This window comes from Oryzias latipes, chromosome 7, assembly GCF_053564925.1.
Source record: "Oryzias latipes strain Hd-rR chromosome 7, Olatipes_Hd-rR_3.1".
NCBI classification, from domain to species: Eukaryota; Metazoa; Chordata; class Actinopteri; order Beloniformes; family Adrianichthyidae; genus Oryzias; species Oryzias latipes.
This window is the reverse complement of record NC_136243.1, coordinates 15,075,044-15,100,160: the sequence shown is the minus strand read 5'-3', so window position 1 is coordinate 15,100,160 and position 25,117 is coordinate 15,075,044. Positions and strand designations below refer to the sequence as shown.

General features: G+C 38.6%; 2 protein-coding genes across 13 annotated transcripts in view; both read right to left on the bottom strand.

Annotated features, from left to right (window-relative positions):
- The window catches only part of rap1gapa (RAP1 GTPase activating protein a), a 45,052-nt gene extending 43,122 nt beyond the window's left edge, over positions 1 to 1,930 (bottom strand). For 6 of the 12 annotated variants that reach the window (XM_023956780.2, XM_078950310.1, XM_078950312.1 and 3 more), the window contains exon 1: positions 1,774 to 1,929. In XM_023956780.2, the coding sequence (XP_023812548.1) occupies positions 1,774 to 1,817 (44 nt within the window). In that variant the 5' untranslated portion in view covers positions 1,818 to 1,929. Of the gene's footprint in view, positions 1 to 1,773 lie in introns of all 12 variants that reach the window. The other 6 variants (XM_023956784.2, XM_078950311.1, XM_078950313.1 and 3 more) reach the window with 2 other exon arrangements.
- Positions 1,931 to 13,530: 11,600 nt separating this feature from the next.
- Positions 13,531 to 23,659, bottom strand: nt5dc2 (5'-nucleotidase domain containing 2). The gene is made up of 14 exons (XM_004070844.5): positions 23,203 to 23,659; positions 21,331 to 21,515; positions 21,167 to 21,241; positions 21,021 to 21,076; positions 20,619 to 20,712; positions 19,770 to 19,898; positions 19,432 to 19,492; positions 19,237 to 19,339; positions 19,036 to 19,137; positions 18,870 to 18,951; positions 17,741 to 17,827; positions 15,727 to 15,867; positions 15,002 to 15,066; positions 13,531 to 14,651 (listed from the first exon to the last, which is right to left on the bottom strand). The coding sequence occupies exons 1-14, from the start codon at positions 23,576 to 23,578 to the stop codon at positions 14,390 to 14,392; spliced, it is 1,818 nt and encodes a 605-aa protein (XP_004070892.1). The 5' UTR covers positions 23,579 to 23,659; the 3' UTR covers positions 13,531 to 14,389.
- Between the last annotated feature and the right edge of the window lie 1,458 nt (positions 23,660 to 25,117).

Here is a 25,117-nt window from a genome sequence, read left to right as displayed (position 1 = left end):
CTCTTTATTGTTTCGCTATGATAACAATGCATTGTGTGCAACCTGGAGTAGGAAGGCAGCGGTAGAGGGCATGTGGATGGTTGGAAAGCATGCTTTATAAATTGTCTAATTGGTGCTGTGAGCAATGCAGCTGTGGATGCACGGCCCAATTCAGCCGAAAAGAAACCTGCCAGCTGCTACAGCACAGACCAGAAACTTGGTGAGTACGGCTAGCTGAATATATAATACATATAAGTGTGTATGGTGTTCTGACATGGAACAAGAACACTCAGGCTGACATGAATTATGTTTTTGTGTTAAAACACAGCTTTAAGTAAGACAGATTGAACTGTACAGCTTTACTTGGGGCAGGAAAAATCTAGCTTTTCCAAAGATGTGATCATTTCAGAATGCAGGACAGCGTAGGCAAATTTTTTACCACATTTCAGCAATACATAGTGTTTTATATGTGAAACAAATTATAAGGTAAGTAGGTTTTCCTGTCACAAAGAGTTTAAAAGGGATGCCGGAAGTGTGAAAGAGAACCCTGTAAAAATGTAAATAGTGATTTTAAAAAATTGCCAAAGTCAATTTCAGTGTCATTTTTATTGTTTTTTCATCAGAAAAGTATAACTGGACTGTATTCAGCTGGGTTAATTGATATACTAACAAGCAGATAAAGGTAGGAAATAATGCTTTGGACAGAGTAGCCAAAAGTTCTACTTAAGGGCACTCAAAAACATTATTACTTAATTTTGCCTTTCTGAACATTTGTAGTTGTAAACAGTTTCTGAAAATCAGCATGACTAGGTATAGTTTTACCGGTTACAGTAAGATGACCACCTATAAGTTGAATAAATGGTGAAAAAAAATAAGAGGAAATGAGACCAAAAAAATCCCAATGTGACAAATTCTACATCATAGATCTACTCAGTTATGATCCAGCAAGACAACTTTTTAGATTGTTTCAAGTTAAATTTTACTCCTCTGTGGTCAGCATTCATTACCAGTTACAGGTACTTTCCTGTAGACCACCTGCTGTTCTGTTCATGTACACAGTTTATTTTCAAGGCAAAGTTCTATCTGACTGGGACAACTACCATAATTCCTCTAATGAGGACATTTATATGCTACAGTCAGCAGTAAACCGAAGTAAACAACTTGACATGGCTGTGCCTATTAATGGTAGAACTAATTCTCAAGACTCATGAAGCCAACTTCAACACACAGACAAACACTAGCTTCAATATGAAGCATACACACTGTCTGCGAGGCTGTGTGAGGCATGCAGTCCTGATTATTTAAAAATCTTTAGCTGGTTCTATATGCTCGGCATCATATGGAAAAAAGGATTTTCCTTTTTCTCTAAATGAATCAGAAACAACAGATTCTCATTCAATAACAACTAATACAAGTTCGTTACATGTTCACCCATAATCAGCCATGAAAGGTTGATGTAAATCCTCTGTACTATCTTTAAACGTAAACCTTCTCAATTGTCTTTATTTCATTTTGATATCATTTAATGTCTTACCTAAAGCTCAAGAGTGACCATTAGGATGCAATTTGATGACTATGACATTGATTAGTAATGAAAGGGTATAGAAATGATAAGAAATTGAAATGATGTCTGCATGGAAATGAAAGCATATGGAGCCAAATCAGGACAAATATATATGAAAAAAATAGATCCACAGAATCATTAAACCAGATGTAAGAAGCAAACAAGCCCATCCTCACAATGAAACACCGAACAGAAAAAAGGATGGTCCTCAAGAGGATTTTCAGTCTTACCCTCCATAGGCTCCAAAAGTGAAACTCCTCTTCCTCTGCGGCATACCGGCTAAAGGACAGCAGTGAGCCAGGCAACTCACTGCTCAGTCGAGCCGGTGCTTGTGTCACTTACGCTGACTGAGCGTGTATGAGTGTGCGCCTGTGTACGCGCTTGTGTGGTTTGCCTTCCGTCTAGCCTCCACTCCCCAAGCCCTGCCTGCCCTGCCTCTTCCTCGCTCACACGCCTCCTTCACACACAACAGAGGAGCAGCACGAGGATGAGGACAATAGGGTGGGGGCTGGAGGGAGGGCTGCTGACCATGCCAATCTGCCTGGGAACCATGGGAGCAAGCACCAGTCTTTATCCCACACACCATTTCTGTTTCTCACACTTCAAAACCACAAAAAATACGTATGTTTTACTGTATACGATTGTTTTTATTTGAACACACAACATTGTCACAACACATCAAGTCCCACGACATTTCTTTTTGGATACTTGATAGTGTTGAAACTAAATAGGAGTTCTTAACTCTGTGGGAGTTGGCTTAAGGCAATTCTAGTAACACTAGTTTTCCTCCTGATGTCACCTCGGCACAGCTGGTCAAACAAGCTGGAGACACCAGACGAACCATTCCTTAAAAACGCCTCAGTCACAGAGCGCTGCGAGGCTGAACAGCTCCCCTCCCTGATATGACACTGTCAGTGATGACCTCTGAATGACTCACTTATCTGTTTTTTGTCTCACTTCAACATTTTTCATATGCCTACAGTAGAAACACAGTAAATGCAGCAAAGAGTTTCCTCAGCTTTACTTCAGCTGTTGATGCATTGATTAAATGTTATCTTCTAATGGACACTCTCCTTGAGCTAGCTGTCAACTCTGATAAACTATGACAAGGATCCATTAATGCCTTGGTGGATTATGGCATGCAGAGGGATAGCGGTCTAAACCTGGGATCTGATAGACCTTTACTTCCGGATCTCAGAGTCACACTCAGCTTGCTCCTGTTTTCTTAGCCTGAAACAACAGGAACCTTTTGAGAGAAAGGAAAGAAACTTCCTTTCTCTGTCAAGATCCATTCATAGAAACACAGTGGGCAAAAGTCCAGCTGATGTCTTCATCAGAGTAACTGTAAATGACTCACAGGATCTCTGCAGACAAGTACGTCAATTAATATAAACAGATGGAAGAAAGCACAACATGCCAACAAAAAGTGAGATCATCTCTTAGCTGTTGCGTCATAAGACTGTCTAAAAAGTGTTTTTTTCTTCAGACCTTGGCTGACTTTGTTGTTAATGGTCTCCACTCTGCTGGTGGACCATGTATAATTAAACTGCACGTATTTTTGGCACAGACCCTCCTGCCTTTGGGTTTTTGTTGGGCTTGCCTTTAGTATGTGACACAGCAGATTTTCTTAGCTGTAATTATTATGGCTTTAGTTATTTCATTTCAGTTTTGACGAGTGCATAAACATTTAGCAACTTTATTTTTTATCTCAAATAAATAAATCATCCTTCTGACAAATAATAGTATGACTGGATTAAAAAAGGAGGACTTTCCACTTACACACTATATAGTGCACTTAGACATCATAACTGGATTAAATCATAAAAAGTATTCAATCTTATAAAAGATTCTTTTAACTTATGTGCCTTGTTTATTGTAAAAGAAGTGGACCCTAAAATTAGCTGCTGGTTTGTAAACTTTCTTTTTGGAGTCTTAACCCCTGCCTTCAGCTGTTACTATGTCAGTCTTTATGAAGCCATAGGTAACCACTTTTGGAAAAAAGGGTTGAGCTAAAAAGCAATACTTGAATGACTCTTGGGTTTCCAATTTCAGTAGAACAATCTTTATAATGAAGTTTATTAAAGATAAATCTAGCTAACATTTGAATGCTAACTTTCCAACACCAGTTAATCTATCTTTTGTGCACAGTCTGTATGTTGCAGACTACATACTATTAAAAGTGTATTTAGTTTTAACTTTTTTAACATTAACGTGTGCAGATGTGCTTTAAATGTGCATTCCATGACTTAACACCTGTACAAAAGCAAAAATGTCAGCCTTTTTGTCAGGGTTTTGACAGTTACTTCCAAATTTTCAGGCTGTGGTGCAATCTAAGATAAGGCTTTAGAAGGGATGTGCTCTTTGACAGAAAGGTGAGTCACAGTTGAATTTGAGGAAACGTTTATATGAAGCTTCCAGAACACCTGAAAAACACATCTGAATCTACTTTATGATCAAATCCAAGATGAAAACAATTAATCCTAAACCAATTTAAATGTTTTCTTTTTTTGTGACTATTGAGGAAGCAATCTTTGCTAGTTCAGTTGGTATAGTTCTACAAGATTCTTTATTTTATCACTGGATGTAGCTCTCTCTAGTTCCCCTTGTTGGTCATATGTGGTTACTGCATGTTTTAAAACAAGCAAGATCAGCCTAAAGTCCCTTTCAAATAAATCCCAAATAAATCTTTCAAATAAATGATTTTAAGTTAAATCAATAAAACATGAAAGCCCACAGAAAAGGTCAGTGCAGTCTTATCTAACCGTGTCTCTTATAATTTTTTTTGCTGATATTTCATCCAAAAAAACAGCTTTTACTGTTTCCACATCACATTGAAATAAGAAGTACTGTGAATTGATAAAAAGAACAAATAGATTGTTTAAAAAGTTGATGACAAAACAAAAGAAAAAAATTTAAGTTTAGAACTTGCAGAGTTACAAACCTCTCAGCCTACTTTTATAGAATGAAATGACGACCAGCAGTGCTTGATCATTAGAAACTATGACCATTGATGGGCCAGTTTTTATTTGATATTTTATCTGTTTAAAATAATTTGCAATCTTCTCAGAAAAATGCAATATTCCCCTTAAATGTGTGCAGCCATGCCCTGAAGACATAAATCTGTTTCCTGGTACTGGCACAGCTCAACTTTATTTAAGTGCCACTCTGTTGGTCTGGCACGTCCGTCTCGCTGTTACCTTTAGTCCTGTCTGCTTTCCTGACAATTCAATTAACTAAAGCAGCTGTGATGTGCCTGAGCGTGCCGCCCAGACAGAAGCCTTTAATCACATCACTTCAGAAGCAAGGCCCAATGCCACAAACAGTTCTGCCTCCTCTTTTATCCCAAAGGAAGACTCACACCGGTCAAAAATTGAGGTTCTTGCCTGGAAGGCATGTCTTCGTTAATAATATTACAATGAAGAGAAAAAAACACATATTTCCTTTGTTTCTTAAGTGTCAGTGACTTGCAATTCATAAACCCAAGCTAGGAGAGGATGTTTCAAAGGGAGGTAAAAACAAGACAAAGATGCATGCACATGTGTGTCATCTCCACCCATTTGCAGTTTATGAATAAGAAAATACAGCCACATGAAGTCAGTCATTTATTTCCCTTCTTGGAAACTAAAATCATATCAGCACTGGAATGAGGAGAGACGCTGCAGCTGAAAGGCTGTGTTGTCAGTGAGAGATGAGGAGGGATGAAAACAGCAGATGTAGAAATCACTCATTCATTTTCATCACTGTTTTTATGGATATCTATATATACAAATATATAGTGGCAGCAAAATGTGATTAATAAAAACACATTTGTCAAAAATCTCAATATATTTTTTGTGTGCATTCAGAAGCATGACACCAGTTTTATTGTATAAATGTAAAAACAGATCTGTAATAGTTATTTATGTCCCTGTTTTTTCTCTCTTGCGTCGCCAAGACAACATTAAGGTTTTGCTCTGAGTGTCAAGCTATCCTGAGGATTGTAGGGTTATGACAGTGATCTTTATCCGCTGAAGTTTCTCCAGATTACCTGAATAATTTAAAGTTAATATGCAATGCAGAGAGAGAAGTATGCAAATTCTTTCCATCTTTTTCTGGTTAGAATTATTTTCACTATATACTGCATTTGCCATTTTGTAGAGCTGTCCAAATCTACCATTTCCAGAAGTGTCTGCAAAGTGTGCCAGTGTGCACTGATGCTCACTAAATTGGGGGAAATAGACCACAATCCATTGGGTTTATATATATTTCCAAAAATAATACAATTGTTTGATTTTTTTTTCATAAATTATCCAAGTGGATTCATAAATAATCTTTCATGAAGTCAGAGATTTTGTATTTGCCATTTACAAAAAAAAGTTGTGAGCTTCTGGGAAATTAGGGCACTCAATTTTGGAATTGTACAGACAGATCTACAAAATGACAAACGCACTTTATAGTGCACTAAGTAGTGAGTAGGGAATTCGGACACAACCCAAGACTCCCACCAAGCAACATGCGACATGAACCAACCATTATGACATTCTCTGAACATTTGCATCTGCTCATGTGACATCTAGTTATTCAACTTTTTGCCAAACCTCTGAAGTAGTCAGAAAATAAATGACCTGAATTTTCCATCTGCAATTTGTGCGAAACAAGCTACACTTGTGAATGGTATTCATGGTCAATCTTCAAAGTACAGTTGCCCTTAAGAAGAGTACTCTGGGATGGTCTGGCGCTCCTTCACTTGTATTTTAGGACACAAATAGAATAATTAGAAGAATGAATGCTTGGGAGTTTGCAATCATTCACAAAATGTTTCCCTTCACTACAGTCCAAATAAATTTACTACTTGAATTTAAAGTTTGACAAAGCACGCCTAAGATTGTTTCATGTTTCATTAATGTCTTATATGTCATCAGGAATCTTTTTATTTTTCTCCAATCTTTAGATGTTATTATCTTCAAATTTAAGGGTTGCAGCAGTTCCTGCGTTTTATTTGGACTGAAGAATGAACAACCCCTTATCCAGTCCACAGTGTTTACGCTGCATTCGTGCGTAAACTATCTATATGGCCCCTATGTAATTTATAAATATTTTCATGGTATTACACAAGGACACACATACATCTCGATATTTGGAGAGGGAAGGTTTGAAGGGGAAGGGGTGCCGTGCAAATATTTGAAGGGACTGAAAATTCTGAGGGGAATTGTGCTTCAAAGCATGAGGAAATGACTTGAGCTTTAGCTCTGACAGAGTTGCATTTTTTAGGCTTCACTAGAGTACTCAGAGCAAGAAGACTCGTGCAAAGGCATAATATCTGAAGCTACTTGTTTTGTTAAATGCTTGAAGTTACCTGCTAAGAGAAGAGGGCTCCACAACATGCAAACACTGTCAGGGATTCGACAATATCAAATTTAGCTTGTTGCGCAGCATAATCTCTCACTTCTTCTGTTTCACATCCTCTGTTGGGTCGCCAACCAGCATTTGAGCAGACTCCATCAGCAGACAGCTGAAAATAACCTGCACATTCTAACAGGGTTGGTGACTGTTAGACTGGAAGGAACTGAGGTTGCACTCTGAGCTCCCCTCCTCCTGCTAGGCTCATTTGCCCCTCAAGGTTTTGGGCTACAAACAGGCTCACCCTCACGGTGTGGCTTTTCATAGTCTCTTCGCTGAAGACTAAGATGTCGTGGCAGACAATGATAAAATGGTATTCTTTTAAATAGATAAAAAGCGGACTTTATTTCCAATGAGACAAATTAGCCTTTTGCATATTTCAAACAGCAAATCCTGAAAATTTTCAGCAGCCATAAATAACTTGATAATCAAGCCGTCCTATGTTGCATTGATTAGAGGATCAATTAATGATGACAAGCTGTGCTTCTCACACAAATCCGGTCCCAACAGCTACAGTGGCATGTTATCTATTGATCTTCATTGCAGAGGAAGATCTATTTCAGTTCTAATGGATCTTCAGGGCCAACTATCTTTCCTTTAGCAACTCTGTGATGGATGCTTTGCTGTGACTGTAAGGGGGGACTTTGTCTTTAAGCCTGCTAATCAATAGGTCATTTGCCACAGCAGAGACAGACTCAGCCCCTCTACTCTCAGCTTTAAATCCCAAAGCTTTTAGAGAAACGTCAAAAGGCTGAAGAGTCTTCCTCCCTTTCACCCTCCAGCACACTGACGTGTGCAATAAATTTATTTGCAAGACAAACAAATTTAAACAGATGTTTAAACAAAAGTTTAAATGGAAGTTCTAAATAAACTTTTGTAGTTGTATAATTAGGACATAATTGTCATTGATGTCTCTGGGAGGAAGGGGAGACACCGCCCTCCGCTGGCCAAAGTAAGCACAGAGGATACAGAATGCGTTTGAAAAATGAATAAACTGTTTTAGCAAATACAGATTATTTTAGGTTAGAGCATAATCAATATAAAAACTAATAATTTATGAGAATTGTTCATTTTCTTAATTTATTAAAATTGGTTTCAACAGAAAGCAAATTTTTATTTCTCCCTTTTAATGTAAAAATTTCTTATTTTACGTTACATTCTCTTAATTGTAAATTCAATATATTGATGAAAATATTAACAGCAAGAAAACAATAAAACCTCCTAAATAACTTTAAATAAGAGATACAAAAGCTTCAACAGCAAAATTCTGTTAGTAAATGAGATTATTCAAATCACACCAGCTTTGACATCTGTCATTAATGTAAAAAAAAAACCTAATGGGAGTGTGGTAGAGGCTGAGGAAGCTCCAGTAAAACAGCTCACAATTTGATTTGATTTTGATTTGATTTGAAATGGTTTCTTTCAAGCAATCACGGAATAAAGCACAAAACAACACAATAAGCATTCATACATTCATTCAAAGACGTATCAAACTTAGGATAATTAGATATTAAAATTACAATGAAGGGGAAGTGCATTAGATACTCAGAAAACGGAGACACTAGTGTCAGGGAGATCAGAAGGGTCGTTGATGAGTCAGGAAACACGCCGTTAAGTGTCCCGCAACAGGCAGTCTCTGAGAGACACCATGCTAATTCATATCAGAAACATAGATGGGCTGACATTAGCACACGGGACCATCAAGATGACATTTAAGAACGTTGTTGTTGTTTTGTTTTTTTTAACTTTCCATATGCTGTGTCCTTCACAGGTCAGTAGCATGAAAATAAAGTTAGTGTGAAACATTAAACAGTGTCAGGTGCAAAAAGAGCTTTGTTTTTACTCATCACTATATTTGAGTGTTGATGGGTCTATCAAAACCAATGAGCAAACAATACAATTCAAACTGCAATAAGGGTCAGGAATCTGTGTTTTTGGATCTAAAACATAGGGGGCTTTGTGGCAGATGCTTAAAACTTAAATTAACTCAAAGGATAACAAAAAGCAAAATGGGCAACGACAAGAACCAAGAAAACAACTGAAGACAAACCAAACCAAAGGGCACCATCCTCACAGGAAAAGCTCAACATTAAGATGTGAACTTCTGAGTCTCTCAGAAACTGCAGAAAAATCCAGTTTCAAACCACATTAGATTGGACAGAAAGAAAACAAGCACATAGTTAAAAGAAAAACATTTGTTCATTATCAACCTTTACTAAATTTAGACAGTTCTCAATTATATAAAAACGTACCTAATGTTTATATCCAAACCTTTTTTTTGTACCTACAGTTTATAGAAAATTAAAAACTATTGGGGTGGCATTTTAGCTCAGGTGGTAGAGCAGGTCGTCCAACAACTGAAGGGTTGGCAGATCGATCCCCACTCTCCCCAGCCAGCTGTCGCCCCCCGAGCGTGGCTAGTCTGCAGCTTACCGCTCCCCCCAGGGGATGGGTCAAAATGCGGAGAAGAATTTGCCCAGTGTGGGATAAATAAAGTATCAATTATTATTATTATAAAAACCCAGTTTACCTTTACACTGAGAAATGGTTCATCCCAAAGAATTATGGAAGACGGATTTTCATAAAACTATTTATAGCCTAAACAAACAGTTAAATCCCTCCAAGTCATTTGATCTATTTTATTTATCTATTTATTTATTTGCATTGTTTTGTGTGTAGTAATAAGGAATGAGCAGTGTTCAATAAATTACAATGATTGCAAATATATATGATATAATTAGAGCAACCAGAATTGCCTGTTATTTTTTATTGAGTTCATTTAGATCCTTATAGATAATAAGAGGGTGTGAGTCCCACTGCTATATGTTTGAAAAAGTTCAAATGAAGAACTATGTGTCATGAGGATTAAAGGCACTGATTTCCTTATGTGAAATTCATTCAACCTTTCAGTTTTTATTACTTTTTCTGCAAACACCGACTTCCAGTTTGTCTGACCTTTGAAAACTGATGTGCAAAATAAAAAATACAAATTGTCAGAACCAGGAAGGAAGAAGAGTCAACTAGATATCATATCAGTTCAAACAGAGACAGTATGTCTGCTTTTACTGTGTTCTGCACCTCTTGAATGTGCCTATTGAATACTATTGATCAGTAAATTATCTAACAAGAAATTACTTCCTGCCTCCTGTCAAAATTCACACACAACTTAAGTTAAGTCACAGGGATATAACCGGTGCATCAATTTACTGCATGTGATTAAAGGTCACTCACAAAGTGAGTACTGGCTTGATGGTACTTTTACAGGAGCCCCTATGACCAACTTGATGATGCTTCTCTTCCCAGTGCGTCAATGACCACAGTATGAACGTTAACAAATCTGACATCAAAGGGAAAACGTGTAAAATGCCACAAGGTCAGTAAATTTAAACAAAACTGAATTAGCCAACCCTTCTCCAGCACAGCTACAGATATAAAAGAATTGAATATGTGACAGAAAAAAACCCACATTACAACAAAATAAAACAATATAAATATAGCATCTCAACACAGATGGTGACTCATTCAAAGACCATCAAAGAGATAGCAAGCTTCTAGTCTAATAAGCTGTCTCTTCTCTGTGAAGACTGATCAAAAATGCAATCGGAGGATGAGTAGTTCAACTAGGAGGAAAAATGATGCATGTGAATTCTTTTAAAAGAAGAAAGACGTCATGTGGAGCTTTAAATAATTGTTTGTGACTCCTAAGTGACTTCCAATGAAGGCAACTTGTGCAAAGGGTTTTTTGGTTAAGGTTGTTATTAAAGTTACACATTAAACCTCTCTGAAACAGGTTCACACATTGCATCTGAGCTGTAATCCCAGCAAAGGGTTCAGTATTAGACATCAAACTGCAGTATTAAACAGCAGGAATGCAAGAGCGCTAATCGACCCGGGAAGAAGTGCATCTTATGAGAGCTCCTTGTTCAACGCAGTGACTGAAGGGCATTTCAAATTGTCCCCCTGATGAGAGAGTGTCTCATTCCCGGGCAGCCACGTATCGCAAATGGCTGCATAAGTAACCCACGTCAAATTCAGCAACACTTGTGTGGAAGCTGACAACAGAACAAGAAGAAAAAAACAGACAGGAAACAGGGGGCTTCAAAGGCAAGACGAAATGAATCAAATGCTCAGACATTCTGAAGAATGGGGAAATGACCACAGGATCCACGGTTCACCTTCAAGACTCACCTCAAAGAGACGGGCGCTTTTTCTGTTTGATTTAACTTATTGATGCAGCTCCTAACTGCGGAATTGCACAAACAAATTTGTGCAAATGTACCTTACATGTACAGTACTTTTGAGATTTTACTTCAAAAATGTTGAAAGTGAATGGCTATAGATTTTTAACAACCTTTCCTCATTGATATGTAGGAAATATTTTCACATGTTTAACGCCTTAAATATAATTTTCAGAAAGAGTGTGGTGATCATGAAGATTAAACATTATTTGCTCTCACCACAAGGATTTTTAAGCAACCCCACCTTGCCTCTCACATCCTCTGCCATTATCCATAACTCTATACGCTTCACCCGTCTGTGCATTCATCAGCTGTTTGCAGGAATGTTTCCCTCCTGGACCCAAAAACACGCTTTAGGTTTTAAGTTGCTTTTGAAGAATATCTTGTGTGTGTGTTTCTCTCTCTCTCTGGGGCATCTCTCTGTTTTGCAGACAGAATATCATGTGCAAAAGGAAAAGTCTTCTTCTGCTGAGCTCCTATGCTGTGAAGGGACAGATCCTGTTACATTTAATAATAGAAAAGCCTGCTGTGCGCCAGGAGAGGCCGTCTGAGCACGCAAAAACAGATCACGCAGCCCTACTCAGCTGCTGTGGTAGGCTGAGAATGGAAGGAGCTAACTGGAAGGGTACAACCTTAAAATGAAGGGATGATGTAAGAGGGTGGAGGCAATGAAGGATAAAAGACTGGAGGCGAAAGGTGGGAGCAAAGCTCACTGGCAAAAGTAATCTGCACACAAATTTCTTCAGGGACTTTCCAGAAGAGATTTCTGTGTCTGATGAATCAAATCTACAATGCCGAAGAGTAACAGCGTTTATGAAATGCAATCATTTACGGTCATTCATTGCTCCATGATGGGAAGCTTTATGCTCGTTGCTAAAAACGGTGTTGTGTGGAAGGGGCTAGCTGACATGAAAGAAGAATTCTGTGATGCTCAGGTGCGAACTGAAAGCACGAAACCATGAAATACGCTAAAAGACAAAAAAAAAGCCTGCAGGAAAAAGGATGCACAAGATCTCTTGAGGTTTTCCTAAACAAAATAGAGCCTTGAAAAAAATCCCATCACTTTATGACATGTTACCTTTTAAAATGTTAAATGTCTGGATTAAAGTGGCATACAATTTACATTTACATGTATTCTTTTTGTTAATATATGGTGTGTCAGCTGTTTTTGACACTCATACCAAACAACAAAGCTTTCATGACCTGTAAACAAACAAGAACTTGAAATCATGGAGGCCTCTAGATTCATATTCTGTATGGTTTTAGGCAAAAAAAACAAAGTGAAGAAAGTGTTTCATCCAAAAAAATGCATGAATGCTGCATGCCAACTGGCAGGCAGCCTCAAGAGGCACAGATATGCAGGAGGAGGCAGTCTATTACTCATGCTGGTGGGTCAAAAGACACGCATGCTCAGGGAGGATGGAGTAAGGAAGGACACGAGAGATGACCACGAATAGAAACATGCTATCCTGCTTAACATAAGCTTAAAACAGATGTTTTACTCCGTGTGTGTCATCAACAGTTTAGACTGAAACAAAGCTCAAACATAAACACGAGAGCATTCTGATTACACCTTAATTAAACCAATTTAGAGAATGTATTGGAAGTTAATCACATTACCTTCAATTCTTTAACAAATCTGAAATGTTTTATACATACTTTTTAATCGTTTATCATTACAAATTTGGTGGTGGAGCCAAAACTGGCACCAAGTGCAACCCCACAACAGAACAGCTACCAAAGGTTAAGGTTTTTAAACTGGTTTTTAATCGGACAGCCACTTGGTCAAACATTGTTGTTTGTATGGTCTCAATTTATTTTTTATTTTATTATTTATTTATCTTTTGGATTCAAATGTTTCCTTTTGTTTACTTTTTTGTAACTATTTCATCATTTTTGTATATATTTTTTCTTAGTTTGTTTTACTTTATATTGATGTGTGCATCAGCCAAGTCTATCACAGCTTGCCGTATTGAATGAAAAAGATCTACAAGATTAGTTTATAACATAAATAAAGATTCCAACATTATTTTATCTAAAACACAAGAAAGAGCTTTTTATAGAAATTAAATGCTGAGAAAGCTTCCAATCCAATAGAAGATAAATACATAAATATGGGACATTGTGACAGCATTTAAACCATAAAGTATACAGTAATTTTTCAACCCATACGAACTCATAGTAACAAAAGAGTAAAAGAAAAAAAGCATCAGAAATGTGCTCTGTTGTCAACTTGGTCTATGGTGTATCCCACATAATTTTCCTTTTTAGAAAAAATAAGTCTGGGTTCTTATGGTTAAAATGTTGCCTCTGACATTGATAATTTAGGGAGGAAAATGGAGAAATAATAATAAAATAAAATCAACCAGCTGAGTTTAATTGTTTTTATTTACAATTATCATAAAAGGGGCACAGCACAAGCTTACTTCGCCTTACATTATTGTTAATAAGTAACAGCAAGTACATTCCTGGACAGACAGAATAACAAAATGGGAACAAAAAAACCTCTGCAGATTTTATGTCTGCCTTAATCCAGATGAACATTCCTAAAGATTCATCAAACTAAAAGAGGCACAGATTCTTATTTTTATTTTTAACCTAAATTTTAGAAAAGCAGAGTACGGTACCTTTGCTGTTGTCTTTCGCCGACAGCTGCAAGTAATGAATTCTTGATTCAGACTACATTAGATATGAATGGATGATACTCTGCCTAGCAACCAAATGGCCAATGAAAAATCAACCCAAATCGTAAAACATACAGATCAAGATTTACATTTAACTTTGTATTAGATTCATCAGAGGTTAGTTTCACTTACAAGTAGAACTCATTCTAGGTAACTTGTATAACTGCGCCTTTTATTACATAAAAAGGGTACGATAATAAACACGTTAGTACAAAAAAAGTTTGTTTTTGTTTAAATTGTGCGACTGTAGCTCAGATTTTCCAACATTTCCACAAATTGCTTCAACTGGAAACAAATGTCTGTCAGTTTTGTGTCAAAATATTGACATGCCTTCTGTTTATCACCTACCATAGCTCTAAAGCGCCCCCCAGTGGTCTCCAGTGAGGAATCCTTCCCTTTGACTGGAAGTGATATGTAACCTGTGGATGGGTTTTGCAGCGCCTTCCTGTAGACTAAGAAACCCTGTTAAATGGAACTATTTCCCTCAAGTGTCTGCCAGAACGAAAACCTAGAAGTCTTGCCAGTCTGTTTGGAGAGCACAGCTCTCATCGGATGTTAGCCATGTCCTCCAGGTGAGGTGTCTTCATGCAGCCGGTGCAGAGCTGATCCATCCACAGGGGAGCTTCGTGCTGAAGAGGGGTGCGCCGCGGGTAGAAGGTGTACGACAGGTCATAATTCAGAAGGCAGCTCAGAGAGGCCATGTAGATGTCTGAGAAACGATTTAGACGCCTAGAAAAATAGGTGGGGTTGTGTAATGTTCTGAAGATGCTGCCGAACTGAGGGTTGAACAGGTTCTTGGTCATCACCCTGAGGTAAAAAAAATATATATATTTAAAACACCCAAAAAAAAAATTGAGCATTTTTTATATGATATTTGACATTATACTCTTTCAGTACTTGCATAGTTATTTTTTTTCCTTCCAATTTTACTTCTTTCTATGTTTTCTACTTCTAAGTGGCATAATAAAAAAAAAAACTATTTTTATTTGAATACATTTTTAGGGCACTTTGCGTTCTTTTCATACACAGAGAAGTAGACGTATAGCAAGAAAATCAGGCTCTGCTTCTCCCAGTGTTGTGAGTCAATGAGGAACATAAAACAGACCATCTAGGTTCACCAGGTTCACTGAGTGCAACCACGGGTTGGCTAGATTTACCTCAGTTCTTCTCTTTCCTTCTGCCACTCCACAAAAACTTCTCTGGACTCGGCATCCCGGTGGATCTGAAATATTGGAGGAAAACTTGGTTTGTGTTTAGATCTTATGGCAAACAAACGTAGGAAGACGTCATACAGGAAGCAATTATTTCTCAATCACTTAATCCTAAAATAGAAACATGAACAAGTTTTTTTGTTTGTTTTATCTGTTTTAAATGTATTTAAAGCTGCTTCTTTAAATGCACATTACCACTCTGAAATCAGCAGCAGCTGTTGTTGAACAGTTGTTAGGTTTGTGACTTTTTTTTTTCCTTCTGTTTGGTCAGGTCACAGAGGTCACTCACATGAGGAGACTCATAAATGAGTGTAGTGTGACTCTGCCTCTGAATGTGGCATAGCCCTATGGAGGACATATAGAATTCTTTACACGGCTTCACTTCTCCGCCTGCAGCAGATCACATGTATTTTCTTGAAAAAGAGGTAAACAACATGTATCTATGTGAACGCAAGAGATCTAAAGAAAGGTTAATTTTGAAAACTGACACTTTAATGAAATGCTTCTGCAAAATTTACTTATTGGATAGTCCTCTTCTTAATGCACAAGTTATGTGCCCCCAGAATGCATCTTTATGTGGACTCAAAAGGAGTTCAAAAACATAACGGCGCTTAAGGACAGTGTTTCAGCAAAGCCACAACTCCAACAATAAAAACAGATCTTCTTCTCACCTGGAGGCGCTCCATGAGACCAGTTAAAGCCTGCAGCCAGGTGAGGTTCACAGCATACCTGTGAGCACTCACAACTTTGGTTTCGTGCTCCAGCTCAGGGACGATGGCAGCTGTACGCCAGCCGTGGCGCAACATGAGGTCCTGCAACAAATGCACACAAAAAGAGTTTGGGTCACTTTGCAGCAATGGCAGCCAAAAGTGTAAACATAATCCAATTTATATGAGAAATTGCAAAACACGGTTAATATGTCTATGAAAAACACAAACTGAACACAGATTTTTCACAATAAAGCTTTTTTTAAACAGGGGATTAAGGTGCTAATTTATAAAAAAAAGTACAACAAAAACAGCTATTTTAGATGAACGATTCTGTTCAACAATCAATTTGATTTTAAATAAAATTATTCACAAGTGGTAAATATTCACCTTAGTCATTTCTTTGAAGTCAATTTTAAAATTGGACCCAACATAACAAAAGCCAAACGAGTTACATCACTGACTGGCTGGACTGACTGACTGAGAGGGTTCAGCAACAAGACTGAAGAAGAAGATGGCCGCAGGTGTTGCAGGGTGATTTTTAACATCTTCCCAGGGACTGCAGATGAAAAATAGCCCTTTGGCTAACTCTGGCATATTGACAGAAATGTTTATTAATATGCGCTGTCCCCCCTATTCAAATAAACGAACAAATAAACGGACTCTACATGCCTCACTTCGCAAGTTCTTTAAAGCTGCCTAATTATGTTATCAGGGAGGTTAAGAGAAAGTCTGACTAACAACAAAGCTCAGATCATCACCACCTCATTAAATGATGAAAAATAAACATTTAGCACAAATTATCACACAGCACTTGTGAGGCAAGGTGGTGGAGGCATTAATATTTGGGCTTGCATTGCAGTCATAACCCAAAAACATTACATTTGAACTGTAATTTTTTTATAGAAAAAGATTTTTTAGGGGTCAAATGTAAAATCATTCATTGTGTCATCGCAATCTTGGCTGTCAATTCAGCTCCACTAGAGAGAAATACCTAAATGTTCTGGACACTGTTTCTACACACAGAAGGTGTACATTTGATGTTGCTCTTTAGACATTAAACCAAATGTACACCTTACTTTTATTATATTTCATCATGTAAAGCTCTTAAAATCAAATAGAGATTGTTGGTACACTTTGCATGAACTACAACAGACTTTTAATAGCAGGAGTGCCTGATGGGAAGTTTGTTAAAATGACCTTTTCCCCAAAGGTCAACACAATTGTCAACATTCTGCAACTGTAACTGTGCAGGGACACCCCAAGCAAGATCTTTAAAAAATTACAGATATTTTACTGCATACTGTCCGGAAGCCAGCAGGCACGCAACACGCAGGACGACAAAATCAAATCCACAACTGTTCACTCAAATTGTGACTGTGACCCTTTACTACACATGTGTCAAACTCAAGGGGCCAAATGTGGCCCGCAATGTCATTTTATGTGGCCCACAAGAACACAAAGGCTTTTATGAAATGAAATTCTTTTTAGTTGATTACATATTATTCATGTGTAGCTGCTGTAATTCTTCAATGTTTGCAGGTCTTATGTGTGTATGCAGACAAATTGTTGTCATCAAACCATCATTGGATGCAAGGCTGTGTGCAAACTTTTTTTGTAAATTAAACGTATGATAAATGGTCTTTGCAGCTCAGTTTTATGTTATTTTTCTTTATTCACTTGGACAGTTTGATCCTTCATAAATGGAGTTATGTGGGTTTTAATAAGTGGACAAAATTTAGAAGTATTTCTGCTGGAATAACAAACAAACATATGTTTTCTATGCAACTCCAATTGTCACTTTCTAAAGTCATAGTAAATTAATAGAGTAATTTAACATTAAGGAGTAGTTACATTCATTTTTCATTACATTTAGTTACATATATAAGTTATATCTGGCCCCTTTGAGGACAACCACTATGCTGATGTGGCTCTCTGTGAAAATGAGTTTGACACCCCTGCTTCTCTACATACTTACAGCTAAGTCACTGTAAAGATGGTCTCCAAAGTAAAGGACCTTAGATCCCCTCCAGCCTGTCAGCCTGAGAAAGTCAAACAAGTTTCCCTGAAACACAAAAACACATAAATTCCCTTAATCAACTTACATCCACAACTGCTTTGAAAGCTAATGTCTGTGTCATTTGGAGTTTTGGATGAAATCTTAAGTTTGATCTGCAGACATCAATAGTTCTAAGCAAATACTTGGAACTGGGACAATATGTGAAGTGGGCCACAGACAGAGCAAATATCCAGTAAAGCTTTGAAGGGAAATTGGTAAGTAATATGGGAGCTAAAGAGCAAGCAATGAGAAAAAAAACAGCACAGGGAGGATCATAAAAGAAAGTTGGTACTCTATTTTAGACAAAATCCCTTGAAGTCCCACTTCGATCATCTTTTGATCCATTTTAAAAGCGTTCCCAGTGGTCTTTTAATTATAATGATGCCGGTTTTTTTTTTAGCCTAAATTAAAAACCTGTGTCATTTTTTATGTCAGTTTCTGCAAAGCAGCAGGAGTTCATTAGAAATTGGCCTCTGGGTTGTGGCTGGGAATGTTGGTGTGGTGTAAGCCTGCCCCCACTTCCCATCACCCAATTGTTTGCAAGTTCTCCCACTAGCTTACAGCCCCTCACGCCCCCAAACTATATTACAGGTGCAACAAAAATGGTGAGCAATATTGGAGCTATACAGCCGTACAGCTTTAGTCATCTACAAGTGGAGGCATCAGAATGGAGCGGAGCACGGAGCTTGTGGCCCACCAATTGTAGCAGCTACGTCACAACTACAAGCTTTTTCCAACTGCATTTTCAAAATGCTCCTGATTCACAACTTGAATGAAGAAATGATCAGAAATCCAATTTTAAGATTAATTTTCTTTATCCTCCATTATCCAAAAAACGCCAAAAACACAATTGTCATCAGAGTGGGTCTGTAAATAGGTGGAAAGTATGGAATTATGTTTCCAAATTTTCAAATCACAGGACATATTTTGTAGTGTGAAAAGTGAGATACCATAAATTTGCAACAATAAAAGTTCATCTTGAGTGAGAAACAACCACTGCCAACCTGAAGCAACTCTTAACACAGCAGCTTTAGTAAGAATGACTCACCTGCTTGTAAATCTGTCCTTTTTCCAAACTGGTTATCTTCTCCCACCGCAGGTCTCCATTACCATCCAAGCGCCTGAAAGGTCTGTAACCATTTTTAAAAAAGCGTTGCTGAGATGGGTCTCTGGATCTAGAATTACTCAGTTACCACAGAAACAAGTCAACTTACTTGATGCAGTCGGTAAAGAAGTGAGGCTTGTCTGCCTGTACAATGACAACATCGAAGAAGTCTCGCCACTTTTCCCCCACCATGTGTGTCATTCCTTTATCCCTGCTCACAGAAAAAAAAAAAAACTTTTTTTTAGCACAGCAGCTTGTTGTGAGTCAGAAGGTAAAGCTACTGCAGCCACATCATTTTGTTTATACCTACACAAAACTGAACGGACTGTTGGTGATGAGGAAAAGCTTCTTTCCATGACTGGCCAGTTTATGCAAAACAGCATCTGTCTCATCTCCTCTCAGGATGAATTTATCTTAAGAGTGAAAACAACTGAGTTTCACAGTGTTTCCTTGGATGTTTTTTTTTCTGCACTTCAATCATTTTAAAAAAGAGAAATATTCTTACCAAGATCTTGCATGATCCACTTGTACATATAGCCTTTGATGTGAACCATGCCAATGGCCTCCTGTTTTTTAAACAAAAGTTTTACTATTTCACATTATGCCGTTTTCATCACAAACTAATCACCATTTTTTTAGCAAGAATGTCCACATTGTCGAAGCAGTGGGTGTTCACTGTGAATCAAAGTTCAGGCAAGACAGGAAATTCAGTCATTGTTTTCTGCTCCCTTTAAGAGAACCCGCTGCTCTGAAAGCAGCTGCAGACCGCGGGTCACGGCGCCCTCCTGACTGCGAGCTACAGGCAGCAGAGCCAGAACTGAACATAACTCAAGCTACACTCACAGAAACATCCTTGAAGAGATGCACTGGATCATATTCGATGTCATTGGTGATGAAAAAGTCATTGGCCACAGCCATTAAAGTCATCTCAGGAATGGAGAAAATGTCCATGAACTGCTTCACCTTCGGCCCCTGTGTGCAGAGAGGAGACGAACGTTTATGTGTTTTAACTCACAGACAAACGACATTTGCTTTTCTTGTACTTAAAGAACCAAGACAAAGGCCAAAAAACCCCAAATGCATTTTTTCAGGAGTGGGTGGATTATAAAAAAAACAGCAAAAAACATAATTCCCAACTGGATTGAGGCTGGCGAAAAATGGTCTGAAGTTGAACTTCAAAACACCAGAGTCCAAATTGCTCTTAATTGGAAACATTTAAGCAACAGGGAGGCTAACATGAAACATAAGCAGCTCACAACTGAATGAGTCTGACGTGCAGAAAAAAACTAAACAAAGTCCTCTGGACACAGAGTTCCCAAAGTGAGTTTTTCCGGGACAATCCAGCTGATATTCATGGGGTCTTTTGAGTGCAAGAGTCGACTAAAATCCCTATGCAGAGTCGTGTCTTTATCTGGACTATATCAGAACAGCAGCAGATTGCACCCTGACCTTGTTTTGAAAGTGACCAGATGAGATTATAATATTTTGCTAAGGCAGCAGTGTTAGAGAGGGCTGCGCTCATGTCTGTGCCAAAGCAAGCACATTCCACACAGAAGAAACACTGAAACCAAATTTGGAATAAAAGTCAGGCCGCGCCACTTACAGATCATATGTCTGAGTCAAAATGAACAGAGTAGAAGACAAATCACTTTAAATGGGATTTTAAAAGATGATGAAAAATGTGCCCCTTGCCTTTCCATAGAAGCCACTGTCCTGCTGCAATGGAACATGGAAGGTCCCACCATAAAGATCAAGGACCTCTTCATCTGGCAGTGGAGTCAGGCCCCTAAACGCAGCATAAAAACCCCTTATGTATGGAACATATTTGGTTTTTGACATTAGCAAATGGAAAAACGAATTCAACTCTATTTATATCTATTATCTAATGTTTTATTTGGAGACAACTCTAGTCTTAATAGGTTTATGACACAATTTCCGAGGGCTTTACCATTAACGATCTGAATTTAAGAGCTATAGCTGTCAATTTAAAGTGAACTAAGAAAAAGTTTCCAGTTAGATTTAATGCACAAAAATAACACATTTTTATTAAAAATATACAAAAGAACGAAAAGTTTTTCTCAGTAGTTTTCTCACCGATACACTGTTCCTGGCTGGATGTAATGAAACGCATCAATTTTCATCAGAAGACCCTGCAAACAGAACAATGAGTCTGATTGTTAAAAAATGGTCTAAACTCATTCAATGAGCTTTTATTCCCTTTCAGTAATAAACTCATGTACCTTTTGAATATCATAGTGAAGACCACGGACGGCAAAGTTGGGAAGATAATCATATTTCTTGATTTCTTCAGGGTACTGTGAAGCAGAGAGAACAAAACGAGTGAGAGAAGAGCTTCAAAAGCAGCTGAAAAGTCACCGTACTTGATCCAGCTTGTAAGACACACCTTGAAATGTTCAACTAGGAAATCCCTTGCAGTGCTGTAGATGAGTGTGTTGAGTGCGTTGGAGTACTGAGCCAAGGTGTAGTCATAGTCGAAGCCATAGATGTCCACTTCGGCCAGGTCGACTTCATTGTTGGCATAGATGACTGAGGAGTTGAGGCTTTTACACGCCCCTGGAGGGATGAGGTCTGATCCAGAAGGAGAACCAAAAGTCACGTTTAAAGCATGACTCAGGCAGATCAGGCAATGAAAAAAGACAAAGCATGGTAGAAGGGACAAATGAACAACTTTGACATAAGGGTTGTTTTCTGAAGGAAGGGAAAAGCGGTGCAGGTTGATCTTTTTTTCCCACTTCTGCAGAAAAGAAAAACCCTGCTGCTGTTTTCATTTCAGAGAGCCTGGTAAGTGAACCGGAGGTTGAGCAACATGAGGTTCTCACATGTTAACAGACCGTTGACTAAACCACGACAACCAAAAAAGAACATTCTGTACATGACCACTCTACCTACATAGCTGCTGAAAATGGACCATTGTATGTTTTGGCTTTAGTTCTGGTTTCGTCTTGCAGTTTTTCCAGTATAATTCATTTGTGTTTACAGGAAAAACAAATGCAAACAGATTTAATGATTTACAAAGAGCAGATGGAAAATAATCTGTCTGGAAAACGGACAGCAGGCTATGCCACTGTGGATCTTACAGGAGAAAGTAGGCCATGACCTTTCACCCTGAGACAGGTCAGCAAGTGCTGCAGCTGTGCAATGAAAATGCATCTGCAGGGCTTTTAGCAGGTTCCCCTGTAGCCTTTCCGCCTCTTGTTTTTAATGAAGTCACTTCTTTAAAGATTCTAGCTGTGAAATTGGTGATTCTAAACAGACAGAATGTGTGGCTATAGCTTTCAGGAAAAGCCTCTCTGTGCAGAATTTGTAGGCAGGAGGGAGTTCCTGAAAGAAAAGTTTCTAAGTCAACGAGAACACAGTGGACAAGGAGGTTGAACCTTTGAAATGAAACAAATGGAGCTGCCAAGCTTTTAAAGTTGTTAATTTTAACCAAATGTTTTTATTATTTTTATTAACTTTACCTTCATAATAGATAGGGGGGGGGTTCTTATTAGAATGATGTTTATTTTATATCACCAAGAATTTAAAAGTGCAATTTAAATGAGACTTTGCTGCATTGTTTTTGTCCCTATATTAAAGTTTTAAAATCAAATCTAAACGTGTCCTTTGTGTCACATACATACAGGGGCAGAAATGTTGCATGTGTTGTTGTCGCCTCCGTTGTTGCCATCTCGCCCTGTCAGTGTTTTTCCAAACTTCCCCTGCAGCCTGAGTGGAGAGCGTGCAGTATGGCCCGCGTCTGAGGGTAAACAACTGCGAAAAACACGTATTGTTGCACGAACACAAAAACGATCGCTGACAATTGCGCGCCTTTTAAGGCCCCCCTCGTGCGTGCGGACGGTAGGAGCAGCCGGGGTGGACGTGGCATGGATGTGAAGCCATAAACACCAACCATCTCCCCACGCGCGTCCGCTGCAGCTTTGCAAAGTGAGGCGCACCCCGCTCAGTGTTTACAATGTCTGGATGGATCGATCTCAGAATGCAAACCGAGCGTGCTCTGCTCTGGTCGTGCTTTATTTATCTGTCTTTCCTGCTGGCGTTTGCAATCTTTACGAAAAACGGTGTGCAGAATCGACAGCAGTAACGGGGCTATCTGGCAGCACAAAGGGAAGTTGATGGGGGTTCCCTCTCACGTACAAAATGTTCTAAAGATAAAGATCTCCTTATGGGCCGGTGACGTGGACTGCTACTTGCTCTGATGAGGGGGGCCCAAGGAAGGAGGGGGGCCTAAGGAGGGGGGGGGGGTAGGTATTCTTACCGTAAACCAGCCGTTTCAAGTCGTTGTAACGCGTCCAGAGATAGGACCGCTGGTCCATCGGAGCTGCATTGGAGGTGAAGGACCGTCTCCTCACGCCAGTGACACCGGGACCACGCATGGAGTCCTTGGGTCTCTTGCTGTCTCCAGATGCACATTTGTGTGGATGCTCACCGGGGGACGCTGCCTCGCCACTTGGCCTGTCCGAATCCGACTTGCAACTTTGGTGTGTGGACTTATCGCCATGATTTGTTCCTCCAAGCACCCCACATGTGGTGGAAAGTCTGTTTACTTTCGGGTTTCGGGACAGCGGGGGTGTCCTGTTTCCTCTAGACCATAACGTACGTGTCAAAGCTGTACCCACGCTCTTGAGTGACATGTTGACGAAGCTGAACGTGCTTCCTTTCGCCTGAGACTGGAGGGCTGGGACGAAAACACAGCCTTGCTTTCAGATAAACCACGCCCACTTCACATAGCCCCGCCTCAATTTAAAGTGACAGGCTCACTCCCGCGAGTAGCTTATCACACAGCCAGACGGCTATCTGCGGAGGCATCGTCAGGAAACCGTTTTTAGACTGATTGCAGTGGAATTTTACAGATACCTTCAGGAAATCCATTTAAAGGAATTGAGTAGTTTATCTACTGGTGTGGAAACAGCAAATGAGCCTTAATCACCTGTTTTCAAAGCACTCCATTAAGGCACCTCAAAATGGCGATTTCGAAGTAATATATTTTTCTTTTGTTATTATTGTTTGCACTGAGCTTTCTGGGCTTCCGTCGAATGTTTGTTACGTATTACACTGAATGTTATGCTCATCGACAAACTAGTGCAGGGACTGTTTAGAATTTACTCTTCGAAGCTTTAAAAGAAACGGAATTGAAAATGTATTAAACTAAGTGGTGAAATTATTTGAATCTACTCTACATTATTTGAAAACACAAAAAAATATCAACATTAAGCGATCTAAATAGTATATTTATTAAGCAATACTTGGCCTGTTTCAAATTTAATTTTTTTCATTAGTCTCATGCTGTTTGAGTAAGGGTTTTTACTGCACATAATCTTGTTGATCTTCTGTTTGTTTTGAGTCTTTCAGCTGCAGGCACACCCTTTTAACCACATCTGGTTCTTTTTCTATTGAGTTGGAACTGGAACATGCAGAATGGAGGTTGTTTGTTGAGAAAGGAACAAATGCTTCATTTTGAAAGCGTGTTGTCTATGTAAAAGCATCTGTTGCTCATCTCAAGTGCACATTAATGCCCCAACCAACACATATGTTCTTCTTGTTCCTGTACACACGGCAGCATTTTCTCAGCAGAGTAGTGAGGTTTTAATGCAGCAGTGACCTGAGAGTGAAAATCAGCTTGTTTCAGTCATTCCCTCTGGACTGTTCTGAGCACTAAAACAAAACATATTGTTCTAGCTCTAGATATTAAGAATTGTGTTTTGCGTTTATCTCTAAATGTTTCAGTTCTCTTTGTTAAAAAGTGTCGAAGCACTCTCCATTTGATTTGGTTGTTTTTTCGGACCCCTTGCCAAATTTTGCTTTGAACTGTTCTGTCTGTTGTGTTTTTGTCAGCCTCATGTGGTCCATATGTGGGAATTTTTTTCCCCTTACTGCCAAAATAAAACATGGCCTAATTTAAGAATCTTCATATTTCTATTCATTCTTCAGTTCTAACTTTGTATTTACAGTTTTGAATAGTTTTATTTTGGTGTCAAGAAACACTAACAACTGCATTTCTTTTTATTAAAAGAGCGTTATATAAGTTTATACTTGTAGGGGCCTTGTCACTTTTGTAGAAATCAAGTTGGAGAGGGCACCTTGGTATGTGATTCAAATGTACTCACACATGTAATTACCAAAACTGTGACGTCAACCATATTTTTATGCACAAGATTGCCTTTTCAGAAATG